We start from the raw sequence: 26,459 nt of genomic DNA, 5'->3' as shown, positions 1-26,459 counted from the left end.
TCATGAGGCTATGCTGCTCACCAAGGCAGTGTGTAAACAAAGCATATCTTATAGTGTTACCATTGGAGTGAGAGATAACGCCTTGTGACTTTCTTCCAACTTTAGTTCTGTCATCACTGATGCAGCAGGAATGAGATTATAATTTTTTACCCCCTCCCTATGTGAGAAACTCCACTTTTTAGAATGTTTGATTAAGAATCGGTTATTCTCTTTTTAACAAATTCAGCAATAATACCAGAAATTAACTGGCAAGAGAGTAATATATTCAGAGTAATATTTTTACAAAATATATAATCTACTGTATGTAAAGAACATATTGGTGGTTTTCAGCAAAATATTTCTATTGTAAGCCAACAGTATGATCACACTGTAAATGAATAAAATAGTAAAAACCTGACCTAACGAATGCTCTAGTGGCGGAATACTGTCAAAAACGTCTCAGAAGTGTTGTCATTTGAAGATTGGGATAGTTTTTTGATAAATATTGAATTGGGAAGTATGCTGAGTGTGTGTGTGCTCTTAAAGCAGGTCCTTCACAGTTGTTACTCCAACTCAGTTTGACAGGCAGTAGCATTTACACTCTCATTTTTCCTTAATGCACGCACACACACACACACACACACATGTATGCGAGTGACAGGACACATGTCCACACTGATCTGGTTGCTGCTGACCACTCAGCTTCAGATGGAATAAAACCGTTTCTTTCTCTCTCTCTCTCTCTCTCTCTCTCTCTCTCTCTCTCTCTCTCTCTCTCTCTCTCTCTCTCACACACACACACACACACACACACACAACACACACAAGCTATATTTAGAAATAGGGCAGTTCCCCTTCATTTGATGTCACTCAGTTATGCAGCACTCTCTCTCTCTCTCTGTCCCTTTCTCCTTTTTTATTTCAGTGTTCACAATCAGTTCATTTGTATTAAATGTATATAATATGTCTACAGCATCAGTAACATACACATACACTATGGCCTTACCAAAACACAGATTACATTATATATGAGCTCATATAAATACATGTCCAAATCTTTTTGGGACACCTGCTCATCCAGTATTCCTTCAGTAATTAAGGATGTTTATTGGCAGTTACTTACCTCTTCACTGCACTCACTTCTACTTTTCTGGGAACATCAATTACATCTTGGAACATCGCTCTGAGGATCTGATTTTATTCAGCCACAAGAGCATTATTGGGTCTAGATACTGGTTTTAAATGTTAGGTTCTGGATTACAAACATCACTCCAACTCTTCCCAAATTTTTGGCTGGAGCTCTATCATACTTGCCACTGGCCTAGTGACCTTAGGTTTATGGCAATATACTCTTAAGTATAACATTCCATCTCAGACTCCATTCTAGAATGCCCACCTCTAGGAAAGCTGTGGCTCAGTCCAGTTGGAGCAGATTAGGTAATTATTAAATGTGCTCAGATGAGGTCATTAATAAGCATGTTATTTACAGGTGATGGGTAAAGGTGAATGGCTTCAACTGAGAGACATCTGCTCTCATCCTTCAACACAACACCAAAGGGTATTCAACCGTGACAAGGACACACACACACACCTCTTAAGCATTCCTTACTGATATTTTTACAGGGCCTGAAGTCTGGTATTTGTCAAGGCCTCTGAATCTATATAATATTCTCCAGATATTTTTAGACATTTAATAAATTTCATACACCTTGTTAATTTGCGGCTCATTGATTCTTCTCCAACACTGTCCACTCTTCATTCTCTGCTGATGATATTACTTTAAGTCATTTATAAAACTTTAATTTCAGAGCACTACAATTCTATGAGTGCAACATACAGTGCATTGCAACTGATCTCCTTGTACGGATAGTGTAAAGGGTCAAACTTGGAAAAAGCTTGAAAAATAGTACTAATTAGAGATGTTTTATTTAATTATTTCTGATGCGGAGACAGTACTGCTCTCTCACTGTGTGTGTGTGTGTGTGTGTGTGTGTGTGTGTGTGTGTGTGTGTGTGTGTGTGTGTGTGTGTGTGTAGGGAATATCCAGTATTATTACCCCCATATTCCCCTGGTGCTGCAGCACAATGCACCAGAACACAGGGAGACCCAGAGACAGAGACAGAGCGAGAGAGAGAGAGAGAGAGAGAGAGAGAGAGAGAGAGAGAGAGAGAGGGAGAGAGAGAGAGGGAGAGAGAGAGAGAATATACCAGAGGAATAGTAGATTAAGAAGAGGCAATTGACAATGAGTAAAATGTAGGTTCCCCCATCTTTCTCCCTCTCCATTTGTACTGAGTGTATGAAGGAGTACTGTGTCTGTATTTCTGTTTGAGACAAATGATAAGCCTAGAGTTCAGGGGGTGTATGCACGTGTGTGTTCCTGGATTTATTGTAAACATAAAATAAATATCTGTTAAGTTATTAAGAAGATGATGTGGTTGATGATGATGATGATAATTTTGGTAATTTTCACTAAGATTTTTAGTGGTTGTAATTAAAGTAGTAAGAGTGTAAATCCTATCTGATCCGTCAATGTTGTAATGCATAAGTGAGCACACACACACACACACACATTCAGTTTTCGTAGCTTAGTATTAAAGCTTGACTTTTTAAAATGTAGCCAGTGCATGGGTGATAAGAAAAGGCTGATATGATCAAGTTTGTTGGTTGTACTAAGGACTCTGGCTGGAGAATTCTGAACTAGTTGAAGTTTATTTAGATTTCTGCTGGACAACAGTGCGTTACAATAACCTAAACAAAGTAATAAAGGCATTCAAAAATTATGCTGCGTCATGAAAGGGATAAGGCATTTCTTAACATAGAAATGATTCAAAGTTGAAGAAAGTCTGTCCTAGTATTACCTAGGACTTTGGCAAATATATCCGAATCTATAACACCAATATTTTTAGCTGCTGACCCTGGTGCTACAGAGAAATCCACTGTATTTTATATTAAGCCTGACAGTTAACTTCTTTCAGCTTTTGGGCCCAGAAGGAGAACCTCTGTTTTGTCAAATTACACATGTTTTATGTTTTGATACAGTCTTTGATCTAATTTAAATTAGTTTACCATCTGTTGTGGCTGATATGAACTATTGCATGTTGTCAGCATAACAGTAGAAAATGACACATTGTTTTCTTAATTACTTACTTTCTGCCAGGGGCAACATGTATAATGTGAATAATACTGGTCCTAAACCAGAACCTTGTGGAACTACAGATTTCATTTTTTGCCGGACCGCGAACCGGGCCAGTCTAGAAGAGACATTTTCTCTTACTGACTTACTGACTCCTAATATTGAACGTAAGGAACGTTATTGCAACTTTTGCTGTTAGTTCAGCCATATTTCACAGAGAAAGCTTAAGGTGGTGCCACTATACCATCTGTTGTTAGTTCAGCCATGTTTTACATAGCACTTTTCCACCAACGAGGAACCGGAACGGTTCCAATTTGCAAACTAAATTTGCAACCACCGACATAAACTGGTTCGCAAATCATAAAATTCCATTCCCAGCTCGAACCAATGAAGAGTAGGTTCTTTTGTAGCACTAGTGTGTTTATAAAACTCCATGTAGCTGCACACAGTCACATTAAACTTCACATGTTTCACTCTAACCAGTTACATTCAATAAATAAGTAACTGGCATTCTTAAAATCCATAAAATGTTCTTGGTCTTTGTTCTTGGTGGTAGATCATCTAGTATTTATTTTTAAATTAAATGAACAAGACATTTAAATAAACAAAGACATTTATATGAAGCACCAAAGCTTCTACAAACATTCCAATGACAAGGGTATGTATTTTGGGCTTTCCTGTTGTTGAAATGCCAGAAACACCTCTGTGACAATGTCTATAAGGCTAATATTGTTCCTGCAAAACTAGGCTTGCCTACTCTTCTTTTTTCTTGTTATTTTATAGATGCTGTTACTGAAACAAAGTGGGGGAATAAGCTTTTGCTTAAAATAGTCATTTATTTTCTCCAATAATCCTCTTCATGTTAAACCTTTAGAGGGCGGCACGGTGGTGGCGCAGCAGGTAGTGTCGCAGTCACACAGCTCCAGGGACCTGGAGGTTGGGGGTTCGATTCCCGCTCCGGGTGACTGTCTGTGAGGAGTTGGTGTGTTCTCCCCATGTCTGCGTGGGTTTCCTCTGGGTGCTCTGTTTCCTCCCACAGTCCAAAAACACACATTGGTAGGTGGATTGGTGACTCAAAAGTGTCCGTAGGTGTGAGTGAATGTGTGTGTGTGTGTGTTGCCCTGTGAAAAACTGGCGCCCCCTCCAGGGTGTATTCCCACCTTGCGCCCAATGATTCCAGGTAGGCTCTGGACCCACCGCGACCCTGAACTTGATAAGCGGTTACAGATAATGAATGAATGAATGTTAAACCTTTAAATGTAAAAGCCATTAAACTAACACCAACTGGATGTATCAGAGATCCTGTTTTCAAACTGATTCATACATGGCTTATTCTAGAACTGTTAAACCACATGTTTCTTCTTATGTGTCTAACAAATAATAATAATAATAATAATAATAATAGTAATAATAAAAATATTATAATAAAAATAATTAATTCATTCATTATCTGTAACCGCTTATCCAGTTCAGGGTTGGGGTGGGTCCAGAGCCAATTTGGAATCACCGGGTGCAAGGTGGGAACACCCTGGAGAGAGCGCCAGACCTTTGCAAATCTAATAATTATAATAATAATAATAATAATAATAATTACATTTTTATTGTTGGCAAATATTGAGTGCTGTTTTTAATTTAAAAAATTATACTTTTTGTGTCAGAAGGAACATTTCTATCATTTTCAATAAAAAACAAACAAACTGAAGAGTCACCTTATTCATTGGTCTAAGAAGCTGTGTGAGGTTGATTTTGTAATTTCCATTTTGCTCTGTAATGGCCGTAATCCTGAACGACACCCTGTAATCTCCCTCCTGGCGTATTCTGCTGCAGAACACTCCTCAATTAACCACCAGTTTTCACAAAATAGAAACTCATTTACAGCTTGCCATTCTTTTCCAGCAAAGTTCATTTTATCAGCAGTTAAAAGAGGGTGTCCCAGAACTTTAAGCAGGGTCATAGCCATTTCAAATGCAAAAATATATATCCCTGACAGAGAATAAGAGGTTTTGGTGTTGGAGAAATATTTAAATGTTTCAATTTATTTTAAACCTTCCCTGTCAATCTAGTTCACGAGTCATAATTTTTGTAGCCACTACACATTATTCATGTCAATGTTATTGGACTACAACTTTCTAATATGATTTACATAATCATCTTTTATTCGTGTATATGTCATTAAATGGCAATATATACATAATTGTTTATAATTATTAATCATTCAGTTAGTAAAACGGTCATTTGACTCACTAATTCTTTGAATTAATCAGTTTGTAAACTGGGTCAGATCAGATTCACTGACATTGAGAATGTTCCAAAACATCAAAACTTCTCTTAATATGACTATACAAACAAATGTTTCTGCACACCTCCTCCAGTGTTTCTGGTGTAGGTTTTTTTTTCTTTTCTGGGAAGATATGACTGGAAGATATGGGCGAACATTGCCTTATGGCTTTCAGCTACTAGAGCATTAGTGAAATCAGTTATAGACATGTGTTATATTGATTTTTCCCTGATCATGATATACAATTTAAAACATTGTAATTAACTATTTAATGGGTTAAGTGGAAGAGATGATGATGATAATGATGATATTCTAGAATTAATAATTAAACAAAAATTAAACCTAAAGCCATGGAGTGGCACTGTTGTATTTCATCTGATAGATATACATCTCTAACATCAATTTGACTGGATGCTTTTCTACCAATATGAGTGTTTTCTATAAGTTTTAATTATGTTTTTTTATAAAGGAATTTTATGTTTTCAAAAATATCCAGATCATAAAGAGGAGGCCTTAGTGACGTACAAATAACACAGTAATTGATTCCAATGATGTAAGAAGCTCCTAAATGTTTATTATTGTATTCTCACTGATAAAGAGGCACCATTAAATTACAAGCCTTGGTGTGTTTTTAAAGCTGTTTTTGGCAGGTTCTGTAACTCAGATCACATGTGTCCTAAGCCTACCCTGAATCATTGGGATCAAGGCAGGACACACCCTGGAGGGGGTGCCAGTCCTTCACAGGGTGACACACACACACACTCACACATTCACTCACACACTCCCACCTATGGACACTTTTGAGTCGCCAATCCCCCAACCAACGTGTGTTTTTTAGACCGTGCGAGGAAACCGGAGCACCCGGAGGAAACCCATGCAAACACAGGGAGAACACACTAATTCCTCACAGACTGTGTGTGCCCTAAAACATAATTTTTAACATTATTTGGATGTTCCATTTTTGGCAATGACAATAAATCACTTAAAAATAACTTATTTTACCATAAATGGAATCTAATTATATTGTATTGTCGCTGTCCAGTTCAAAACCTGTACCTCAATTTTTGTCAGTTTTTAGTTTACTACCTCATTTGAACATAGCCACTGTAAAATCTTTTAATTTGATTTCCACTGAAATTTAAGAAGGGTTTTCCTTATCCTGTAAAGTTACAATTTTGGGAGATACATGTTTTTCATTGGATAATGGCGATATAGATGGTAATATTGACTATTAACTATTAATAACTGCTTTACTCTTCAATACATTCTCAGCTAAATCGAGCGATCTATTTATGTTTTGATTGGATGTTGTTCTACTTATTTATGTCTATTTATGTTTTGATTGTTCTATTTATTTAGACACAAATAAAATCATATCAGCTTGTTCTTAAACTATATATATATTCATTAATCAAGTGTATAGGCTGATTTCATGAGAGAGAGAGAGAGAGAGAGAGAGAGAGAGAGAGAGAGAGAGTGGAGGAGATAGAGAGAGGGGGAAAGAGAAATGAGAATGGAAGTAAAAGACTGGAAGGAGTGGTGGTGGTGGTGGTGGTGTGTGTGTGTGTGTGTGTGTGTGTGCGTTCCCTCCAGGAAGTCGTTGCTCTGCTGCTCTCCAGCTGAAGGAGGCTGTGTCTCCATGGCAACCACAAAGGACAGACGTGCACATGCATAACACTCTGTTGGTGTGTGTCTGTGTGTGTGTGTGTGTGTGTGTGTGTGTGCTGTGTACATGTGTGTATCTGCATTCACACATCAGTGCAGTACACACACACACACACACACACACACTGCTGTATTTTTAGCGGCTCTTATATAATCAGGGTGACACCAGGGAGACACAGACAGCAAAACTTTCCTTCTCTTCTCTGTCTCTCTTCTTTTTTTCTCTTTACTCTTTTCTTCTTTGATTTGATTCTTTCTGTTGTTTGATCTGTTCTGCATTTTTCTTGTCTGCTCTCTTTCTTTATTTTGTATATTTTGTATAATCTTATTGGTTTCTATTTGTTTTCTTTATCTATTTTTAAATGTAATTTTTTTTAAATATTTTTTTTCATACTATTCTCTCAGTGTGTGTGTGTGATAACATCTAACTAAGGAGCTCATGAGCAACACTGACTTTTCACACTGATTTAGATACGAGTTAGAGAGAGTAGTGGAAAAGGGCAGAGAAACAGAATATAGCAAGTGATAGAATATGAAGAAATAAAAGGAAAGATATACACTGGAAAAACAGAAAGGGACAGAAGAGTGACAGAAAGTGAAGAACAATATAAAGCAAATGAAAACAAGAGGAGAGTGTTATGAATGAAAGGATTGAACATTTAAAGAGAGAACCCTCCCCGCACAAACATTCCTGTAGGCAATTCACGTGTGAGTGTGTGTGCATGTGTGTTCCAAGTTTTTTTCTTTTTTTCTTCTGATTCAGTTTTCGTTCTCTAGAGAATCCCTCATTCCTTAATTAACATTTTCTTCATCTGTCACATTCTGTTATTTAACACCCTCTAAAGATGACATCTCTGTCCCCCTCTCTCTCTCTCTCTCTCTCTCTCTCACACACACACACACACACACACACTCATGTTTTAGAGCTGATCACATGACATGTTTGTCAGTTCCCTGAGTCATGCTATACTCTCTTCTTCAGATCATCCCTCGTTTCCCTTTCATCCATCTTTATTTTTTAATCACTTTCTTTCTCTCTATGCTCTCTCTGGCAGAGACTCTGAAAGAAGATGACGGATAATTTTTGGTGGGTACTAGACATTATTAAGTGCTCACTTGATACCCTCTGGTACTGATTTAATAATATGTCCTCACTTGATAGTGTCTGGCTTTATTTAACAGTCTCTGATGCTCATGCACCAAATGGTATATGGTGCTAATCAGATAGTAATGTGCTCACTCAATAGTATCTAGTACTCATTTTCTAGGACTACTCACATCATTTTAAAAGCTAGATAGAGGAAGAGGATTCCATATGAAACTAAATAAGTAATGTTAGTAGATAAAGTCCCTTTCACATAGGAGCTCTGGAGTAGTCTTTTCACACATGTATTGCACAGAGGGAGATTTTTGGTGTCAGATTGGTTCTCGTAACAGGAAATGTTCCGCATGCTTTAGGTATGTGGCAGCTCCTGCACCTACAACAGCGCTATACACACGCGCTGATTCTGACTTTACTTGGTGCGCTTACTATGGCACTAGGAGGATAAAGTCTGTGTAAATTTTGTGAGGAATGTTGGCTTTGATACATACAGCTCCTCTGGACAAAATCTGGAACATTTATGAGAGGTGTTTTTTGTTTTGTTTTGTTTTATAACCAAACCAAAAGATGAACATGTAAGAGAGAGTTTGGTAAAAAAAATCTAATATCTATCTTACTTTGTTCACTTTTTCATTTTCTAGAGGCCTGTATAGCCTGCAAATAATGAAAGAGTACACGCCACCATTTGACCTGTTGCTAACTACACACCTCAGTCATCACATACTCTTCTAAAGCTGTGGATTTTTTTCGCTATTCTCTAACATGATTAAATACCTTCAGAATACATGTCTTGAATACAATGAAATGACAGTCTTCTGCAGTATGGGTGTGCACTCTTCTAGGATGGCTTTATTGTAGATGCTTGAATATTGCGGTGAGGATTTGGTGGGATTCGTCTCTGGGAGCATCTGTGAGATTAGCTAATGCTGTTGAATTAGTTCTGGATCACAGATCATCCCAAAGGTATTTGATGGAGCTCAATAATGGGGGACCTTAATACCCCTGTAGAATTGGCTTTGAGAACTGTATCTTTAGGTTCATGTACAGCTGCTCCAGAGCATCCCATTCCATTTCATGCATTCCCGTCCAGCTGTGTGTGCACAAATGAAAATCTGTGTTCACAATGGATGCTGCTTGACATAGCTGAATTCATGAATTATAAAAAAAAGTACAACCATCTGAATTTATAGTGTAAAGTCATGTGATGTGGTGTGGTGTCTTGATTGAAGATCATTCTTGAATGAATGTAATGTATTTGATGACAGGTGCACAGCAAAAACAGGTGTTAGCTCCAGTCACATTGACATTGTCTTTCACAAAATAGGTCAACATCCAACACACATGGTCAAAACAGGCTATAAATACACACACACATACACACACACACACACACAGCAGTGGACAGGAAGAAAAAGGACAGAGGGTGTTTCTCTAATTGAAGAGTCTTGTAGCATCACCCAAGAGATCACTTAGCACTCTCTCTCTCTCTCTCTCTCTCTCTCTGCTGTATTGTAGAGACTGAAGTTAATAGTTGCAGGTAGCATTCATTCTGTAGTCTGCATCATGCACATATTACAAATTCCAGCTGGATGTGAAACAAGTATTTAGTGAAAGTGAGTGGCAGTTTTAAAACACATTTAATAGAAAAGACAATTTTGCAAGTTTTTACTTCATCTCAAAAAACTGTTAAATAAAAAATGTTTTATTTATCACAGGGTACAATGGGAGCAGTTTAAAAAATCTGAGTCATAGAAAAATCTAGATTAGAGCTGGAATTTCAAAGCAATTCCAATGCCAACATATTTTGTCCTGCTTACATTTTTCCAGTGAATGTCTCAGGATCTTCTGTGGTGCTAAGTGACCCAGACAATCCTTGTTTTTTTGCCTTGCAATGCTAGGGTTCTCTTTGTAAAACTGGCTGCAGTTTATTTCCACAGTTAACCAACTAACATCTGAACTGGAATGTCTTTGTTATATGATGTTTTCCTTCTTTTGTCTGTACCTCTGGTGTGAGGATTTAAAAAGTGAAGCAGTGATGGAGAGAAGAGTGGAGGTGTAGAAGTAGAAGAATGTGAAGGGAAACTGTGTGGGTGTATAATCTGGAACTTTAGAGAAGAGGACAGCTTTATTACACCTCAGGGACGCATTAACTACGCACTGACACCTTAAACACGCAGTGACACCTTAAATATGCAGTGACACCTTAAACGTAGGCTGTAAGAGCATGACACAACACAACACACACATACACACACACACACACACACACACACACACACACACACACCCACACACAAACAACATCCACACGTCCAGATTTTTGAAAACAGCTTTTTTTCCTCTCCAAAAACAGCTACTGAATTTTAAAATGCCTTTCGCACCATTATGGTAACTTAAAATAACCAGTCTTATGTCAGCTTTTTTCTTCACCTATTTTTTATATTAATTGCATGTTCCACCTTAAAAGCTAAATGGTGCAGCACTTACATTCAGATAAAAAATAGCATGCAATACAAACAACTGCTGGCCCACTGCTGTTACAAACATTGTGTGAACCAAAAGTGGTTCATATATGAAAATTGGTGATTTGGCTGCATGTCACAAAACAGATTGGACCCACGTCTGAATATGTCTGTGCTATACATGACAAAGTGGATGTGAGTAAATGTTTATGTGACCCTCGTGTCAAGTGGGAGTGGTCCACTAAAGTGCTGTTCTTTCATGGGGCAAGTGTGCCATAAAAATAGGAGGATAAGGGCCAGATCAGACCAGTCATTTTGTTATCTATGTGGTCCCTGATGAACACCCAATCTTAACTCATTTTTAATAGAAGCTAATAGGCAGAGGCTGAAGCAGGTTTGGTGGACCCCCTGTCCAGTGTGTGTGTGTGTTTTATCTCTGTTAAATAGAGCTAGAAACATGGCAGATCCAAGGCTATATTTGAACTTTAAAATGTGTATTATTATGACATTAATAACTGAGGCATGCTGTTAGTGCCATAGTAAGCTTTTAACTTTTAACATAATTTATTATATATTTTTATATTAATTAAACATTGATTGTTGTGAACATTTAATACATTTGATTTTTACCATTTTCTTCCAAATACAGTGATTGTAGTCAGTCCTTTGAAACATTGTTTCTTTTATTTGAATTATGTGGTCTGTTTTTTTTTTTTTAAATATAATTTCAATTAAGTTATTCTCACTTGTTCTGGACTCATGTCCTTCAACTCTCTCTCTAACACACACACACAAACACACACGCCTTTTCAGGTTTTCTACTATTCTCTCTTATGCTCAAGCACATGTTTTAATTTTTTATTTACTTTCCTTACTGTGTTTGTTTGCTGAAGAAATATCTGCAAATATAAGCTATAGTAATGGGCATAATTGTTCTGATTCTACGTGAAAATAAGTGAACACGTTCTCTACAGAAGGCATAGACATGTGACCTTTTTGAACACTCTTAATCTATGGAACTGCAAATATATGCAGGAAATGCTCCATCTAAAATGTGCCATAATCTGTAGTAGTGAAACCTCATTGTCTTGAGAGATGCTGCTGCATTATAAACTATATATAATGTATATGTATTATGTATATATATATATATATATATATATATAGGACTCATCATTTTGGATCAGTACCTGAACTTACTAATGTTTATGTAGTTGAATACTCCGAAATTCTTCTTGAAATGTAAAAAAATACTTAACTACACTGTAACAATATCCAACGTAAAGTCTTTATGTAAGAGTGAAGGTTGTGACCGCAGGCTGTGGGAACAAACTCGATCGGTACCCTTCATTAGAAGAACTACTGGGTGAGCAGGTGTCCACAAGCAGCCATAAAGTCTGTACATTCTCTAATTAATGACAGAATCCATTTAAGTGATCAGCACAGCTGAGACCCAACAGATACTCTCATCTGTCCAAACGTGTGTGTGTGTGTGTGTGTGTGTGTGTGAGTGCAATTGTGGAATTCTGACCTTTGACCACTGACCTAGCGATGACCCTTCCTTCGTCTGCAACTGTCTCTTTCTCTCAGATTGTGTCTGGTAAATATAGAGTGGACTATTTTGGGATTCTGCCATTTTTTTTAGTACTGCCTGAATACAGAGTTCACAATTTCAAAAAATCTTACAAAGCACAAGAAAAGTACAACTGATGTAGCCTAGCAGATATCAGATACCCATGGTTTAAAGTTATCTAATGAGGGCTACAGACAGCTACTATAGCAATCTCTCAACAGACCTGTTGCAAAAAGTAGCTTATTCATTGAATAATTTTTAAGACTTCAACAAATGCTTTAAATGTTTCTTTTTTCATACTTGGTGGTTAGAGTAGCATGATGTTTATGAAGTTTATGAGACAGGATCTGCTGTCACACTGTAGAAAGCAACCATCTACTACCCTCCTGAATTCAGATCCATAAAGAGTGCACTACATAGTGAGTAATGTAAGGAATAATGAATATGGGCCATTTCAAACAAGACTCTGCTCTCTTACCTTTTTTCTCATCTTTCCTCTCTCACACGCTCTCTATTTTTGTGCATTTATTATGATATATTTGTCTTAGATTTAAAATCTGTTGGGGAGAAATTACTTGGTAAAACAGTGTCACAAAGATGATAACAATATTAATTGCTTTTTCTATCTGTTTTTCTCTTTCAGTAAAACAGTCCAGGTCAGAATAATTGACGATGAAGAATACGAGAAAAATAAAAACTTTTTCCTGGAGCTGGCAGAGCCTCGTATGGTGGACATGAGCCTGCAGAAAGGTACACACACACACACACACACACACACACACACAAAGAGAGAGAGAGAGAAAGAGAGAGAGAGAGAGAGAGAGAGAGAGAGAGAGAGAGAGAGAAACACACTCATGTCACACATGTGATAGCAGTGTCTTTTTGGAGTAAATCGTATAAAAATGAAAAGACTGCAAGTGATATTTCACACTATCCTCCAGCTATCACACTCTACCTCTGTATATGTGTGCGTGTGTGTGTGTGTGTGTGTGTGTGTGGCTGTGTGTGTTTGTTTAATAGTAGCTCCACAATGTTATCTAATGTAGCTGTGGGCTCAAGAAGGGTCTCAACACTTCACATCACTTCAACACACAGGCTCACACATCCACACAATAGCACACCAATTCAGCTGTATAACGTTATATACAAACCTAAGCAAAAGTTTGGATACTGGTCATATGACCTGTTTATGTTCTAAGTTAAAGTTATTGAACTCTACATAGAACACACTGTACTATGGCATTTTCCTATTTGTTTGCTGAGTTTACTGAACAAAGAAAATCTATCTATCTATCTATCTATCTATCTATCTATCTATCTATCTATCTATCTATCTATCTATCTATGCATCCATCCATCCATCTCCTTAAATATAGCCATAACATGGTGCTACCCAGAGAACGTCCCTTCCCTCTACCCCATTACTCAGCAGTGGTGCTGTTCTTTGGCATGTTAAAATGATTTAGAAAATTTAGCAGTTAGCATTCTCCCGGTCAGTTGGGGTGATGTTCTCCAAACATACTGAGCTCAAAAGCAGTAGAACACCCTGGAGGGGCCACCAGTTCTCAGCAGGGTGACACACACTCACACATTCACTCACACACACACACACACACACCTATGGACACTTTTGAGTAGCCAGTCCACCGACCAACGTGTATTTGGCATCAAAAACTGTAAAGGAACACATCATCATCCTCCACATCATCGTCATTAGCAGCAGCATCTTTTCCACTTTTCCATTTCAGGGCTCCGGTGGCAACAGGGCATCTCTGTCCCTTGCAGCACATGAGGATCCACCATGAAGAGCTGGTGGAAGCTGCAGGGGCCAGAGGTGCCTGGGCTTCTTTGTTTGCTCTGTGACCCTAAAATGAATTAATATATAACTAGACTAGATCATTCCATATGTATTCCTTCATAGTTTTGATTGTAGGAGAGGGTTCAAACTTTTGACATGTACCATATGTGTTGATACTGTATGGGTTTTGTAGCATGTAACATTTTCTTGTTGTTGAAACACATTCTTGATCCAGATGCTCTAAATTTTGAAGTGAAAGTGATCTGTGAGAGTGGAGATGCTGCTGCTGCTGTTGTTTTTGTTGTCGAGGTTGTTGCTTTTGTTATCATAGTTGTGTTCTATTTTTCAATTTTGTTTACGCTCTGAGTGCTGTCTGGATGTATCTGATGTGCCAATGTAAAGGTGTAGAGAAGAATAAAAACAAACAGCTCCTCAGGTTTCAAAAGGTAAAGACTTCATCACTATCTCAGTGAACTCCAGCAGAGTCTCTGATGTTCCTGTGAGCTAAAGAAAAACCACACTCCCGTTTGCTCTTCTGCCAAAGACTCTGTGAACCTGAGCTATTTGTGTTGAGTTTTCATTTGCACAGAATTGGATTTTGTCTCTCTCCCTATTTTGGAGTAGCTTTTAAGGAAGAGTCATAAAAATATTCCTCTCAGTTTTCTTCAACCACATCAGTTGTAGACATGTTTGAAGTCTGATGATTTGCTTCTTTAGTTTTACACTGGATTTATAAGTCTAACGTATCTAAAAAGACTTATATAGTGTATAAACATAAGTGTTAACATGTCTTTATCATCACAAACGCACCTGTTGTTTAAAAATCTCTAATAGACTCAATTATATAATTGTGGTAAACTCACTAATGCACTATGAGTGATTCATTTCTATATTAAATGGTTTTCCATTTCACTGAATCTAGAATCACTGAAATTAAACCCAAGAGAAACACAGGAAAAGTAGATTCCTTTGTTTTACATTGAGGTAATTTTGTTGTACAACTGGAAGAGTACAAATCGATTTTTGTATGAAAATGATAATGGTCACATGGAAATTTACCGCTTTTTGAGTGGCTTATTTTCATTTAAACAGAGCTAAAAAAAAACTTTACAACTTTAGGATTGCTTTGTCATTACCTGGGATTGATAGCCCCCAGAAGGGTCACAATTTTAAAAAGTTTAAGATTCTCTTGGTGTAATTAATATACACTAAGGGCCATGAATCAAGATTTTATAAAAGCTGATGGCAAGACTGCAATATTTCATTTCAAGAGTGAATAGTGTTTAATAACCACTGAAGAATTCACTGTGTTTAAATGGTTCCTCCATCAAGGGAGAAATGGACTTAAAACCGTAGAATGTTCTCGGTTTCAGCGCCTGACATATTAAAGTAAATCCCCCCTCCATAACTCCCCCCAAACGGCTTCAGCACTAATTGTGTCATTAGTATTCCTACAGGAGGCTGTGCACTTTCACAGGGAGACCAGGATAAACTCTTTTACACACGCACACACACACATACACACACACACACACACATACACACACACACACATACGCACACGCTGAAAAAGGATTTGGAGGATTTATAAAAATTAATGGGAGAAGATACCTACTCATCTCTCACAGAGCAGTCGGCATGTGCTGGAGTTTCCCACCTCCATGTCACCAACTGACCACAAAGACCAAGCTCTAAATAGAGCTGTTCACACTTTACCTGCTTCAGACTTGACACACATAGAACATGGCACATTAGACCACTTGACACCTATTATAATTATATAATTTTTCATTAATACTGATCTCTGATTATAAACTCCCATTTGAGTACATACTGCTCTTCTGTGTTGACCAGAAGGACATGGGTTCCCCATTTGATTCTGCTGCCTTGGTTTGCTCACTTGAGGCTCTGACCGGGAATTGTGTAAGGCTTCTATGTGACAACACCATTTGTAAAAACAACTCTATAAACAATATTAAACTGAACTATATTAGGGTGACCAAACATGCTCTTTTTCCAGACATTTCCTCTTTTTTGGGGCCCTAAATAATGCATTCAGTTAAGATTTACAAATTGTCCAGGATTCAGCTTTTGCTCGCTGCAGTAGTTCCCACCGTCCATATTCTTGCCCTAAGCCCTAAGACCCTCTTTGAAGAGGCCTTTTGATGTTTGAAGTTGTATGAAGGTGAGGAAACTGGGTGCGAGGGTTCAAGTGTTCAAATGGTCAAGAGTTGAGAGCAGAATTGGGACGTGTCAGCTGTGTACGTCCCGAGACCTTAAACACCATTCACTGTGGTTCAACTGGGCTCAACATTAGATTTGATTAGATTAAACTTTATTGTCATTTTGCAGAGTACAGGTATAAGCCAATGAAATGCAGTTAGCATCTAACCAGAAGCGCAAAATTCATTATATTTACATTTAAAATGCAGAATATAAAATATACATATAAAGATCTATACATATATACAAGTATAGCGAATGCACATCATTCCAGAGTTGGAAGAAAATATTAAAATGTCCAGTGGTATTGTAAAACAGTATGTGCAGTTTGCAAATATAATAGAGCTACAAAAGGACTGTGCAATTATGAGTAGTGTAGTAACACTGGAATGTAAAGTACAGTACAGTGCAGTGAGTGCAATGATGCCATTAAAGTGACGATGTGGAGTTCAGCAGGATCACAGCCTCAGGGAAGAACCTCCCTGGTACGGGAGCGGAGACTCTTGTAATGCCTTCCAGATGGAAGAAGGGTAAAAAGTCTAGTGTTTTACTAGAGTCTTGAACAGAAATGTGTTAAACCTTGTTCAGGTAATTTATCATAATCTCTCTTTTATGCGTGGATATATTTGTGTCCCATGAGCCTTTCATTTTCTTTATACAAATCTGATAATTATCAGTTTTGTGTTACTGTGAGTTTTATTGACTTTCTGTTCACTTGCACAGTTTTTTGTTCAACTTAAACTACACAAAAACTGGCAAAATTTCTGAAAAAGCAAGAACACTATACAACACGATTTAATCAGACTTGATTTACATTAATTAACTGATCCCAGTGATGCCCTGTACCTTTATTATTTCTAATGTACGAAATGTAAAATTACCTGCTTTTAGTAACAAGTAAAATCCTTATTATTAAAATGTAACATTGTCTGTCAGTTTTTGGTATAAAAGTTTTGTGGTTCTGGATGAACAGAAAGTAACATGATCATAAACTTTTCGGAAATGATAAGCTAAACCATTTTTATTTGCTTTTATTAATGTTTAGTGTCCAGTGTTGAATGGAAAGGAATACAATTATCTGCCCGTAATTTGTTAGTTGTCTTGTTAGAGTAGTTGTTTATGTATTAAATTTCAATAAAATAGTTGAATGGCCATAGACACTATTCACACCCCTACCCTACACACATTGCCATGGTGCCACAAATTACTAACCCAACCCAGTGTCCTCTTATTTATAAACCCAAAATATAGCTACCCACATTGAATTACAAAACTTGGCCTGAATTACGTATAGCACTTCTCGTTCTACGTAAGCAATAGCTCTTCAAGCATTCAAACCATGAAGCTAATGTTGCTAACTGCAAATAGCAAGAATACACCCACCATTTAGCACTGTTACAGAAGCCAATATTGGCTTTTTATGCACTAGGTGGGAAAATAAACATGGGAAATTTTATATTGAAGTATCATTTGATGAAAAGAGTAGGGAGACATAGCCATTGTGTTCCACTGTGATTTTCTTATACCAGACAAACACAGAACATGCTCAGATAACACAAAACAAGCCTAAAATGTACAGGGAGCTGAGCCATGCAAACTGGCAGCCTCTGTGTGTCACGATCGGTCCCTAGGCCCCACAAAGTTCCATGCCCTATCGCAAAAGTATTTTAGATAATTTATTCCAATATTTTAGTCAAATAAACAACACTTTGCAGAATAACGACACATTTATTTTTGTCTTATTTGCTGTCAGAAAATGTATCAATTGTTTGTAGATGATTGCAGCTAGCATTTGGAATAGGCCCTGAATAAAATCTGAATTTTGCCCAGGCCCAGGTTTATTTTTGGTCTTTTGTAGTTTAGTAATTACCTTAACTTTGTTTACTCGTTTAACTGTAAAAATTCAGTTGTATACAGTGATTTTAATTGGAGATATGACAGATCTACAATGTTTGTGTGTGTGTGTGTGAGAGAGAGAGAGAGAGAGAAAGAGAGAGAGAGAGAGAGAGAGAGAGAGAGAGAGAGAGAGAGAGAGAGAAGTGGAGAGAAAGATCCTGGTTGACCGGTTACTGTTGCCATGGCACTGTCTGTCTGCCAGCAGCTCGGTGTAATAGATTTAAATTAAACTGCTGGATCTGAGAATCAGAGAGAGAAAGAGAGAGAGAGAGAGAGAGAGAGAGAGAGAGAGAGAGAGAGAGAGAGAGAGAGAGAGCTCTCGTACACACATAATCTTTCTTTTTGTGTCACCCTCCTCTCTCTCTTTCTTCTGTCTTTTTGTTCTATCTCATTATGAAGAGGTTCTCTCACATCACGCTGCTGATTACCATAAGTGTGAGCTCAGTGTGTGTGTGTGTGTGTGTCTCTCTCTCATGTTGAATCATCCATCTACTGCACAGTTAACACCCGCACTGAAGCACATACACTACTCTAAATATGGCTGAGCTACAATCAACCAAGAGAATGTGCTGCTTATAAAATAGTAACAATAAAATACAGTTCAATTAAATTACTTCAGTTTTAAGAATCTGAATCCTTTTACAATATTTCTAAGAAACATCTCTAATATACAAATTATATACAAATATAGTCTGTAGGTTTTGAAAATACCTGGAGTTTCAATATTTGTATAATATTAGTATAATAGTATAGTATATATAGTATAATAGTATAATATATTTAACAATAAATATAAAATCTGCTTTCCACTCCAAAGAAGAATCTTTGATGAATATGAAGAGAGTTGGAGAGAAATATATTGATTTGGGTAAAATACTGACTGCAGGACCAGTACCTGGCTAAAACAACTTGAGAAAACAAAACTAGCAACTCAAGAAATAAAGTAATTTATATTATGTGCAGTGGAACTTCCTAAAGGAATGGAACTGTGTACAATTCTGTAAATTTTTTTGTACTATTATTTTGATCTAAACTACAAACTCCATTTCCAGAAAAGTCGGGATGATGGGCAAAATGTAACTCAAAACAGTATGCACTGATGTGCAAGTCACTCAAACCCTATATTTAATTGAAAACAGTAAAATAACAACATATTACATGTTGAAACTGAGAAAGTTTATAGTTTCTGATGTATATTTGCGCATTTGGAATTTTCCAAAAAAATTGGGGATAGGTATGATTTTTACCACAGTGTTGGATCATCCCTTCTTTTAACAACATTCTGTAAATGTCGTTTTCCCATTAGTGCCAGGTGTCAGGTCTGGACTGGTTTAGCATCCGGACTCTTACTAAGGAGCCATGCTGTTGTAATGCGTGCTGAATGTGGTTTGGCCTTATCTTACTGAAATATATAACTATTGCATGTTGCTCCAAAACATGTATATATCTTTGGAACTGTGCACTTATAACAAGCTTGATGGTCTCTCTCTTTGTAACTAAGGAGAGCGTGGCATTTGTGATTTTAAAAAAGAATCTCAAAGCTTCATTTGTACGATCACAGGACACTTTTCCTATTTGCCTCAGTCCATCTCAAATGAGCTTGAGCCCAGACAAGGCAACGTTTCTGGGTTCTCTTTATTTATGATATGGGACTTAACTTGAATTTTTGGATACAGCAATGAACTGTGTTTACAGACAATGGATCTGGAAAGCGATTTTGGGCCCCTAACCTGATTTCCACTATAAAGTCCTGTTTGTTTTAATAGTGCCACCTGAGAGCCCAAAGATTACAGCCAGCAATTACTGGTTTTGAGCCTTGTCCCTTGCATATAGAGAATCATTTAATTATATTATGTACCACAAATGATGAAATCACCAAGTTTTTCTCTATTTCAGTTTGAAAGAGTTATTATTAAACTGTTGTAATATTTGCCTGAACCCCAACCCATCATTTTTCTGAAAGATTCAGCCTCTCTGAGACGCTCTTTTTAAAACATGTCACTCATCTGTTGCCAATTAACCTAATTTGTTTGTATTATTTTTGTAGCATTACAGTTTAAGTCTTTTTTTTTGGGGAATGTGTTGCTGGCATATATCCTGTAAAAAATTCTCAGTTTCAACATTTGAAATAATATTTTTGTACTATTTCCAATTAAATATAAGGATTAAATCATTTAGACATCAATGCATTTGGCACAGCATTCCAACATTTCTAGAAAAGGGGGTTAGTAAATACTAAAACTAAACTAAAGGGTTGAATGTGTGAGTGTGCAGTGGACTGACATTCCCACAGCGACTCTGAGCTTGATCAGTAATTACAGACAATGAATGAATATTTGTGTAGGAGAAAATGTGTTTGTAAATGCTGAGATTAGCACAAGTCCATCAGTATTTTACTAAAGTATATGAACATGAGTAAATGTCCCATCAACCTCTGCTAAGATGTTCTCAAACTTTCGACTGGTCACGTGTGGCATGTCGTCATTTTGCTTTTTCTGTATTTGTTTGACTGACATTTAATTCATTGTGTTTCATCCCTTCATTTCCATCTCACTTTCTCTCATCTGTAGCTCTGTTGTTAGCTGATGGTGAGTACATTCATGTCTCTTTGTCTCTCTCTCTCTCTCTCTCTCTCTCTCTCTCTTTCACTCAGATGTAGGGCTGTCCCCTCAAAATTCACTGCATTAATTATTAAATGTACACATTTATGAATATATAAACTGTAAATGGAAGTGTATATGTAATTCTATTAATCTGAATGTTGTGTAAGCTGGACTTCTCTGTGTGAAAAAAAAAGAAACAGCACTAAGTTTTATAGGTTTTGTTATGTGCATTGAATGGTCATTGGTCATTTGGTCATTGAATAAAGCCTTTTGTTGCGGACAGCTCTATTTGGCTTAATTTTTAATATCAAACACTTAGCTTCAGTGTGTTTACACCGGTGCATGGTGTGAGTGTGTGTCTGAATACACATGTTTTTTGATAAAAAACACCTCATGGAACTGGATGGTAACTAACTCACAGGTTTCGGATCTGCTTTACAAGGTGGTGCTATTCAGCACTTTGCATCACTGACACTGTGTCCTTGTTATGGGTTGAAATTGTTTCTGCACCTCCTATATGCAAATCAGATTGACCTGTATGGCGTATGGAATGATATTTCACACTTTAATTCTATTGGATGTTCTCTCTGCATGTATTTCCAATCCAACTTACACTAACTCACATTTACCCACAGCACTGCATTCAGTGATGTCTTATTATTATTATTAGTATTATTATTATTAAAAAGACACAGAGAGAAAAAAGAGGGACAAAAAACACGAGTGTATGGGTGAGTTAATGGTAAAAAGAAAAAAGAGGCATGAGGGAAAACAGTGTGAAAGTCAGGGGAAAGAGTTGTTTCTGAAATAACTTAATTATTCCAATGCCTCACATCAGCACTGCCGTGTTAGTGTAATAAACAATAAAATCAAGCAGAACATGATCAATAGGCTTATTAATCATATATTATCAGTAGAGCTGGCCCTGAATATTTGGATATTCATTCATTGGGTATGTATTTTAAATCTGAGACTCGAATATTCATTTTTTGGATAAATGTAAAGGCAACGTACTCAGGCTCATCAGCATTAAAGCCCTAGTATCTACACAAGCTAAACAACCCAACACTCAAAATAAAGTGTGACAAACCCAGTAGTTCAGTTTATCAGGTTCTTAACTGAAATCATGGGCAGAGCCAAATATTTTAAACATCCAGGGCTTAGCCCAACTGTCCAGAGCCTTACTCACCTCTAAAGATTTATTCGCCCATTTACAGCGGTGATTTGAACTCTTTCTTCTAATGAAATCTTTTTCAAGCCCTCTGAGACAACAGAAGTCCTAAACAAATCAGTACATTCTATATGTGCAAAACATAATAGTTGCTGAATGATGTTCAATGTGTCATGTTTGCCACTCCAATTTTACAAAACATTAATAAGTATCAGTTAGCACAGTAACTTTGCCATCTTTAACTTATTGTCAATTATATTACATTAAAAATATCTAAATAACTTTACATGTGTGAAATGTTACTGACTGTCTTAGTTTTGCATTTTGTATAACTATATGTGCCATGTGCCATATAAATGGCACAAATGTCTGCCATTTTTCCTATTTTAATGTGCCAGTATAGTTTGCATTTGCAGAGTCAGACACAAAAGTTTACAAGCCCCTGTTCCATCTAACGTTTTAGTACTTGGTAAGACTTTGTTAACAAATTAACCAGAGCTCCATCTTGAGGGTTCTGACCTTAGCCAGTGAGCGAACCACAGCTAACGTTTGTTTATTACCTCTACCCACTCACTGGTGTGGACTCACCTGAAACGTCCCTCTGCGGTTCACCAGCGGTCGATGGTGCACCACTCTGTTGAAGTTGACAGTTATGTCCATGTTTACCATCCACCACTGCTGAGGTGAATGACTGAGACAGGTTGTCAGGTCTAGTGTTTGTCAGAACTCAAAATTGACAAAAATATCCAAATAAAAGAATTTCCATAATCGTTTTTAAATCTTTCGTTTATATTAATGAGAAGTCGATAGTTTTTTTTTCAAATTTTAATTTTACCAGTCCAATTAGAGAATTTATAAATTTTGTGTATTAATTTTTAAAATTTAGTATCTGAATTTATTTATTTATTGATTGATTGACTATTGATCTATTTGGGAGGGGGGTGGGTGCTTTGGAAAATCTTCCTGGGCATAATCCGCATAAGCCACCCCCTCGTTCCACCCCTGCCTAAAATTAGGCCACCTCCAGGCAGCCCTGGTTAAGGAGCGAAGCTCAAAGGAGCCACGCTGAAAGGAACAGGAGGTGGGAGTTCATACGAATATTGCAGCCCTAAGTTCCGAAGCCCTGAAACCATTCGGGACAGTCTTACTCTGTAGTCTCATGCAAAAAGTTTTGAAACATTTCACCTGCCCCCACTTCCCTCCCTCTCACCTTCATATTTTTTCTGCCTCTGAGTCCTTCTGTCCTCACCTCTCTCACGCTCTTTTTCCTCAGATGTTCCTGACAGGAAGTTAACATCAGAGGAGGAGGAAGCAAGAAGAATAGCTGAGATGGGAAAACCCATTTTGGGGGAGCACTCTAAACTGGAGGTTATCATAGAAGAATCTTATGAGTTCAAGGTATATACAACACCTCCCCAACACACACACACACACACACAGTTTATTCATATAATCTTTCACACTGGATACAAAACAGCAGATGTATCAATAAAATTGTTATATCTTTGAATGGATTTTACTGCAGCATAATATTCTCAAGTAATTTTTGTTCATTTCTGTCGGACCGTTCTATGGAGTTCAAATCTGTAAGTAAATTTGAACATCTGTTTTCTCATCTCCATACTTCCCTAGTCACTGCCAGGTCCACCTGTTGGCTAGTTCATCCCCATCAGACAAACAAAATATGCCCCTTTCAATTTGAATATCGGGCGTTCGGTTGTACTGAATCTAGTGTGAAATATTCTTTCTAATTTTATGTCAATTTTTTTACACCCTGTAATCCAATTCAGATACGTATTCAGTTTCACATACTTTATAAAATAAGTGCATAAGGTTTAGTATCATTTTAGTATCAACAAGAACAATGTGTATGTATTAAAGTAGCAAACAGCAAATATTTGTAGCAAAAGTTTTCATGATAAACTTTTGAAAATTCTGACTGATCCTTTTAACTGACACTGGCATTCAATTTTTTGTAATAATTTTTTCCCATATCTCTCTCTTGCTCTCTCTCTCTCTCTCTGTGTGTGTGTAGAGTACAGTGGATAAACTGATAAAGAAGACTAACTTGGCCCTAGTTGTGGGCACAAACTCATGGAGAGAGCAGTTTATGGAGGCCATTACGGTCAGTGCAGGTAATCAGCCGCAATTAACACTATAACTCAAAGCTAATGCTACAGCCCAAGACTAATAGAATAATGCAACACTTAAACTCAACCCTTACACTATAACTCAGCAGTAACACTTCACCTCAACACCACACTATAACACAGCATTAGCACAAATTCTATAACACAAGACTAACATTCTCAATGTTACACAACACTCACCAAATAACAATTCTGACTTTTGTACCAGAGTTGCAGACTTCCTCCAGTGCTCTTTCTCTGTCACCACACACACACAGTCTCTCTGCTGTGCTGAAATATTAACACCATCAGATGCATTTACTCTTTTATGAAGCAGTGTTGAAATATGGATGTACCCAGCTCTGTTCGTCACCCTCAGTCAACAGGGTGACAAAACCCCTGACTTCACCACGGCAACGAACCCCCTGAAATCACCATGTTGATGAAACCCTCAAAATTCCCATGATGAGTGTAGGCCAGCCATATAGAGTATATTATTTTTTTCTCTCTTTCTCTCTCTCCCCTGTATTTCTCCCAGGAGATGAGGATGAAGATGACGCTGGGGAGGAGCATCTCCCGTCATGTTTTGATTATGTGATGCACTTTCTGACGGTTTTCTGGAAGGTTTTGTTTGCGTGTGTTCCTCCAACCGATTACTGGAATGGCTGGGCTTGCTTTACCATCTCCATTGTCATCATAGGCCTTTTAACAGCTGTCATCGGAGACCTGGCCAGTCACTTTGGCTGCACCATCGGCCTCAAGGACTCCGTCACCGCCGTGGTGTTCGTAGCCCTCGGCACATCAGTGCCAGGTATGTTCTGCTTCCTACATTACTCACAGGCCACTTTATTAGAAACATCTTCTTTTACTTCCACTCACTGGCCAGTTTAATAGTATTTTCACCCACTGACCACTTTATTAGAAAGTCATATTTTGGATCAAAGGAAAAGGCAGCCATCTTGGTAATTCCACTGGGCAGTTCATTCCACTCATACAAGACCAGGCTCTGAGTGGAGAGATAGCTTTAAACCCAAAACTAAAAACAACAGTAAGGTTTAAGAGAGAGATTGGAAGTCATTGTTTTATTCTGAAATGTGTTACATAAGCATCACCGTTTTCAGTTTTTTGTTTAGATGCATATTGTTTTTCCTACACATATCTCCTCACAATCTACTTGAAGATTTACCAGAGATCTGATTGGCTGTTTTTATTAAATGACTTTCTTCATAAAAAAGACATAGTTATCGTCCAAGCTTTCCACTTCGTTTTCAACAAGTGTCCACTGCTCTTTTATAATGCCTCTTTTTTTTTATTGTCAGTCACTGGCCACGTTAGAAGCTACATAAACAATCAACACAATTATAATAAAGTGTATAATTATTTAAGTATGCAGTTACCACTATGTTAATGCTAACTGTTTTGGGTATAATATTTTATTATTTGTTAGCTTCAGTTATATGCACACTTTCTGGAAGCAAATTATTGATTTGTTTATCTGAAAATAAGTAATAAGCATCTACTTTAATGTACGTCTGAAAACTAGTAAACCCTAAAATAAGTCTTGGGTAAATTCTCAGCAAATAAATAGAACTTGCACATTTGCATAATGTGCTATTTTCACATGAAAAATCTCTCTCTCTCTTTCTCTCTCTCTCTCTCCCTCAGACACCTTTGCCAGTAAAGTGGCAGCCGTTCAGGACACATACGCAGATGCCTCTATCGGGAACGTTACTGGTAGTAATGCCGTGAACGTTTTCTTGGGCATTGGAGTTGCATGGTCTGTGGCTGCAATCTACTGGCACATGCAGGGACGAGCATTCGAGGTTCCAGCGGGTTCTCTAGCATTCTCTGTCACTCTCTTCACCATCTTTGCCTTTGTGGCTGTGAGTGTGCTGCTGTACCGGCGGCGAGCGCACATCGGTGGAGAGCTGGGTGGCCCTCGAGGACATCGCATCTTCACTTCCATCTTTTTCTTCAGCCTCTGGTTTCTCTACATCCTCTTCTCCAGCCTGGAGGCCTACTGCCACATACAGGGGTTCTGAAGAGAGAGGGCGAGAGAGAGAGAGAGAGAGAGAGAGAGAGAGAGAGAGAGAGAGAGAGAGGGAGGAGGGGTGGAGGGAAGGAGCTTAAACTGCAGGAAAGGAGGAAAGAAAGAAGGGATGGTTCAATCCAGAGAGAATTTAGATTTTAACAGTTAGTAAAGATTTTGCTAGACTGAGCCAGACAAGACTAAACAGGACTGGATCAAGCCAGAATCATCAGAATGGACTATGGACTAGACTGATGGGACAGGGCCAGACCTGGCCTTGTTTGCACTAAACCAGACTAGGTTAAGTCGAATAGGACTGAGCCAAACTTGACTAGACTTGAATGGACAAGAGCAACCTGAAACAGATTGAAACAGTTCAAGCTCAGTTTTGCATTAAAACAAGCCAAATTACACTGAA

The 26,459-nt window shown here is 37.6% G+C and overlaps 1 protein-coding gene across 2 annotated transcripts in view; it reads left to right on the top strand.

Annotated features, from left to right (window-relative positions):
• The window catches only part of slc8a3 (solute carrier family 8 member 3), a 50,149-nt gene extending 24,022 nt beyond the window's left edge, over positions 1–26,127 (top strand). Inside the window, exons 3-7 of one of the 2 annotated variants that reach the window (XM_066678594.1) lie at positions 12,836–12,942; positions 23,157–23,281; positions 23,919–24,018; positions 24,554–24,823; positions 25,678–26,127. In XM_066678594.1, coding sequence (XP_066534691.1) covers positions 12,836–12,942; positions 23,157–23,281; positions 23,919–24,018; positions 24,554–24,823; positions 25,678–26,054 — 979 coding nt within the window. In that variant the 3' untranslated portion in view covers positions 26,055–26,127. Of the gene's footprint in view, positions 1–12,835; positions 12,943–23,156; positions 23,282–23,918; positions 24,019–24,550; positions 24,824–25,677 lie in introns of both variants that reach the window. The other variant, XM_066678593.1, reaches the window with a different exon arrangement.
• Positions 26,128–26,459: the final 332 nt, after the last annotated feature.

The sequence above is a fragment of the Hoplias malabaricus genome, chromosome 8, assembly GCF_029633855.1.
Source record: "Hoplias malabaricus isolate fHopMal1 chromosome 8, fHopMal1.hap1, whole genome shotgun sequence".
NCBI classification, from domain to species: domain Eukaryota; kingdom Metazoa; phylum Chordata; class Actinopteri; order Characiformes; family Erythrinidae; genus Hoplias; species Hoplias malabaricus.
This window is presented reverse-complemented; position numbering and strand designations above follow the sequence as displayed.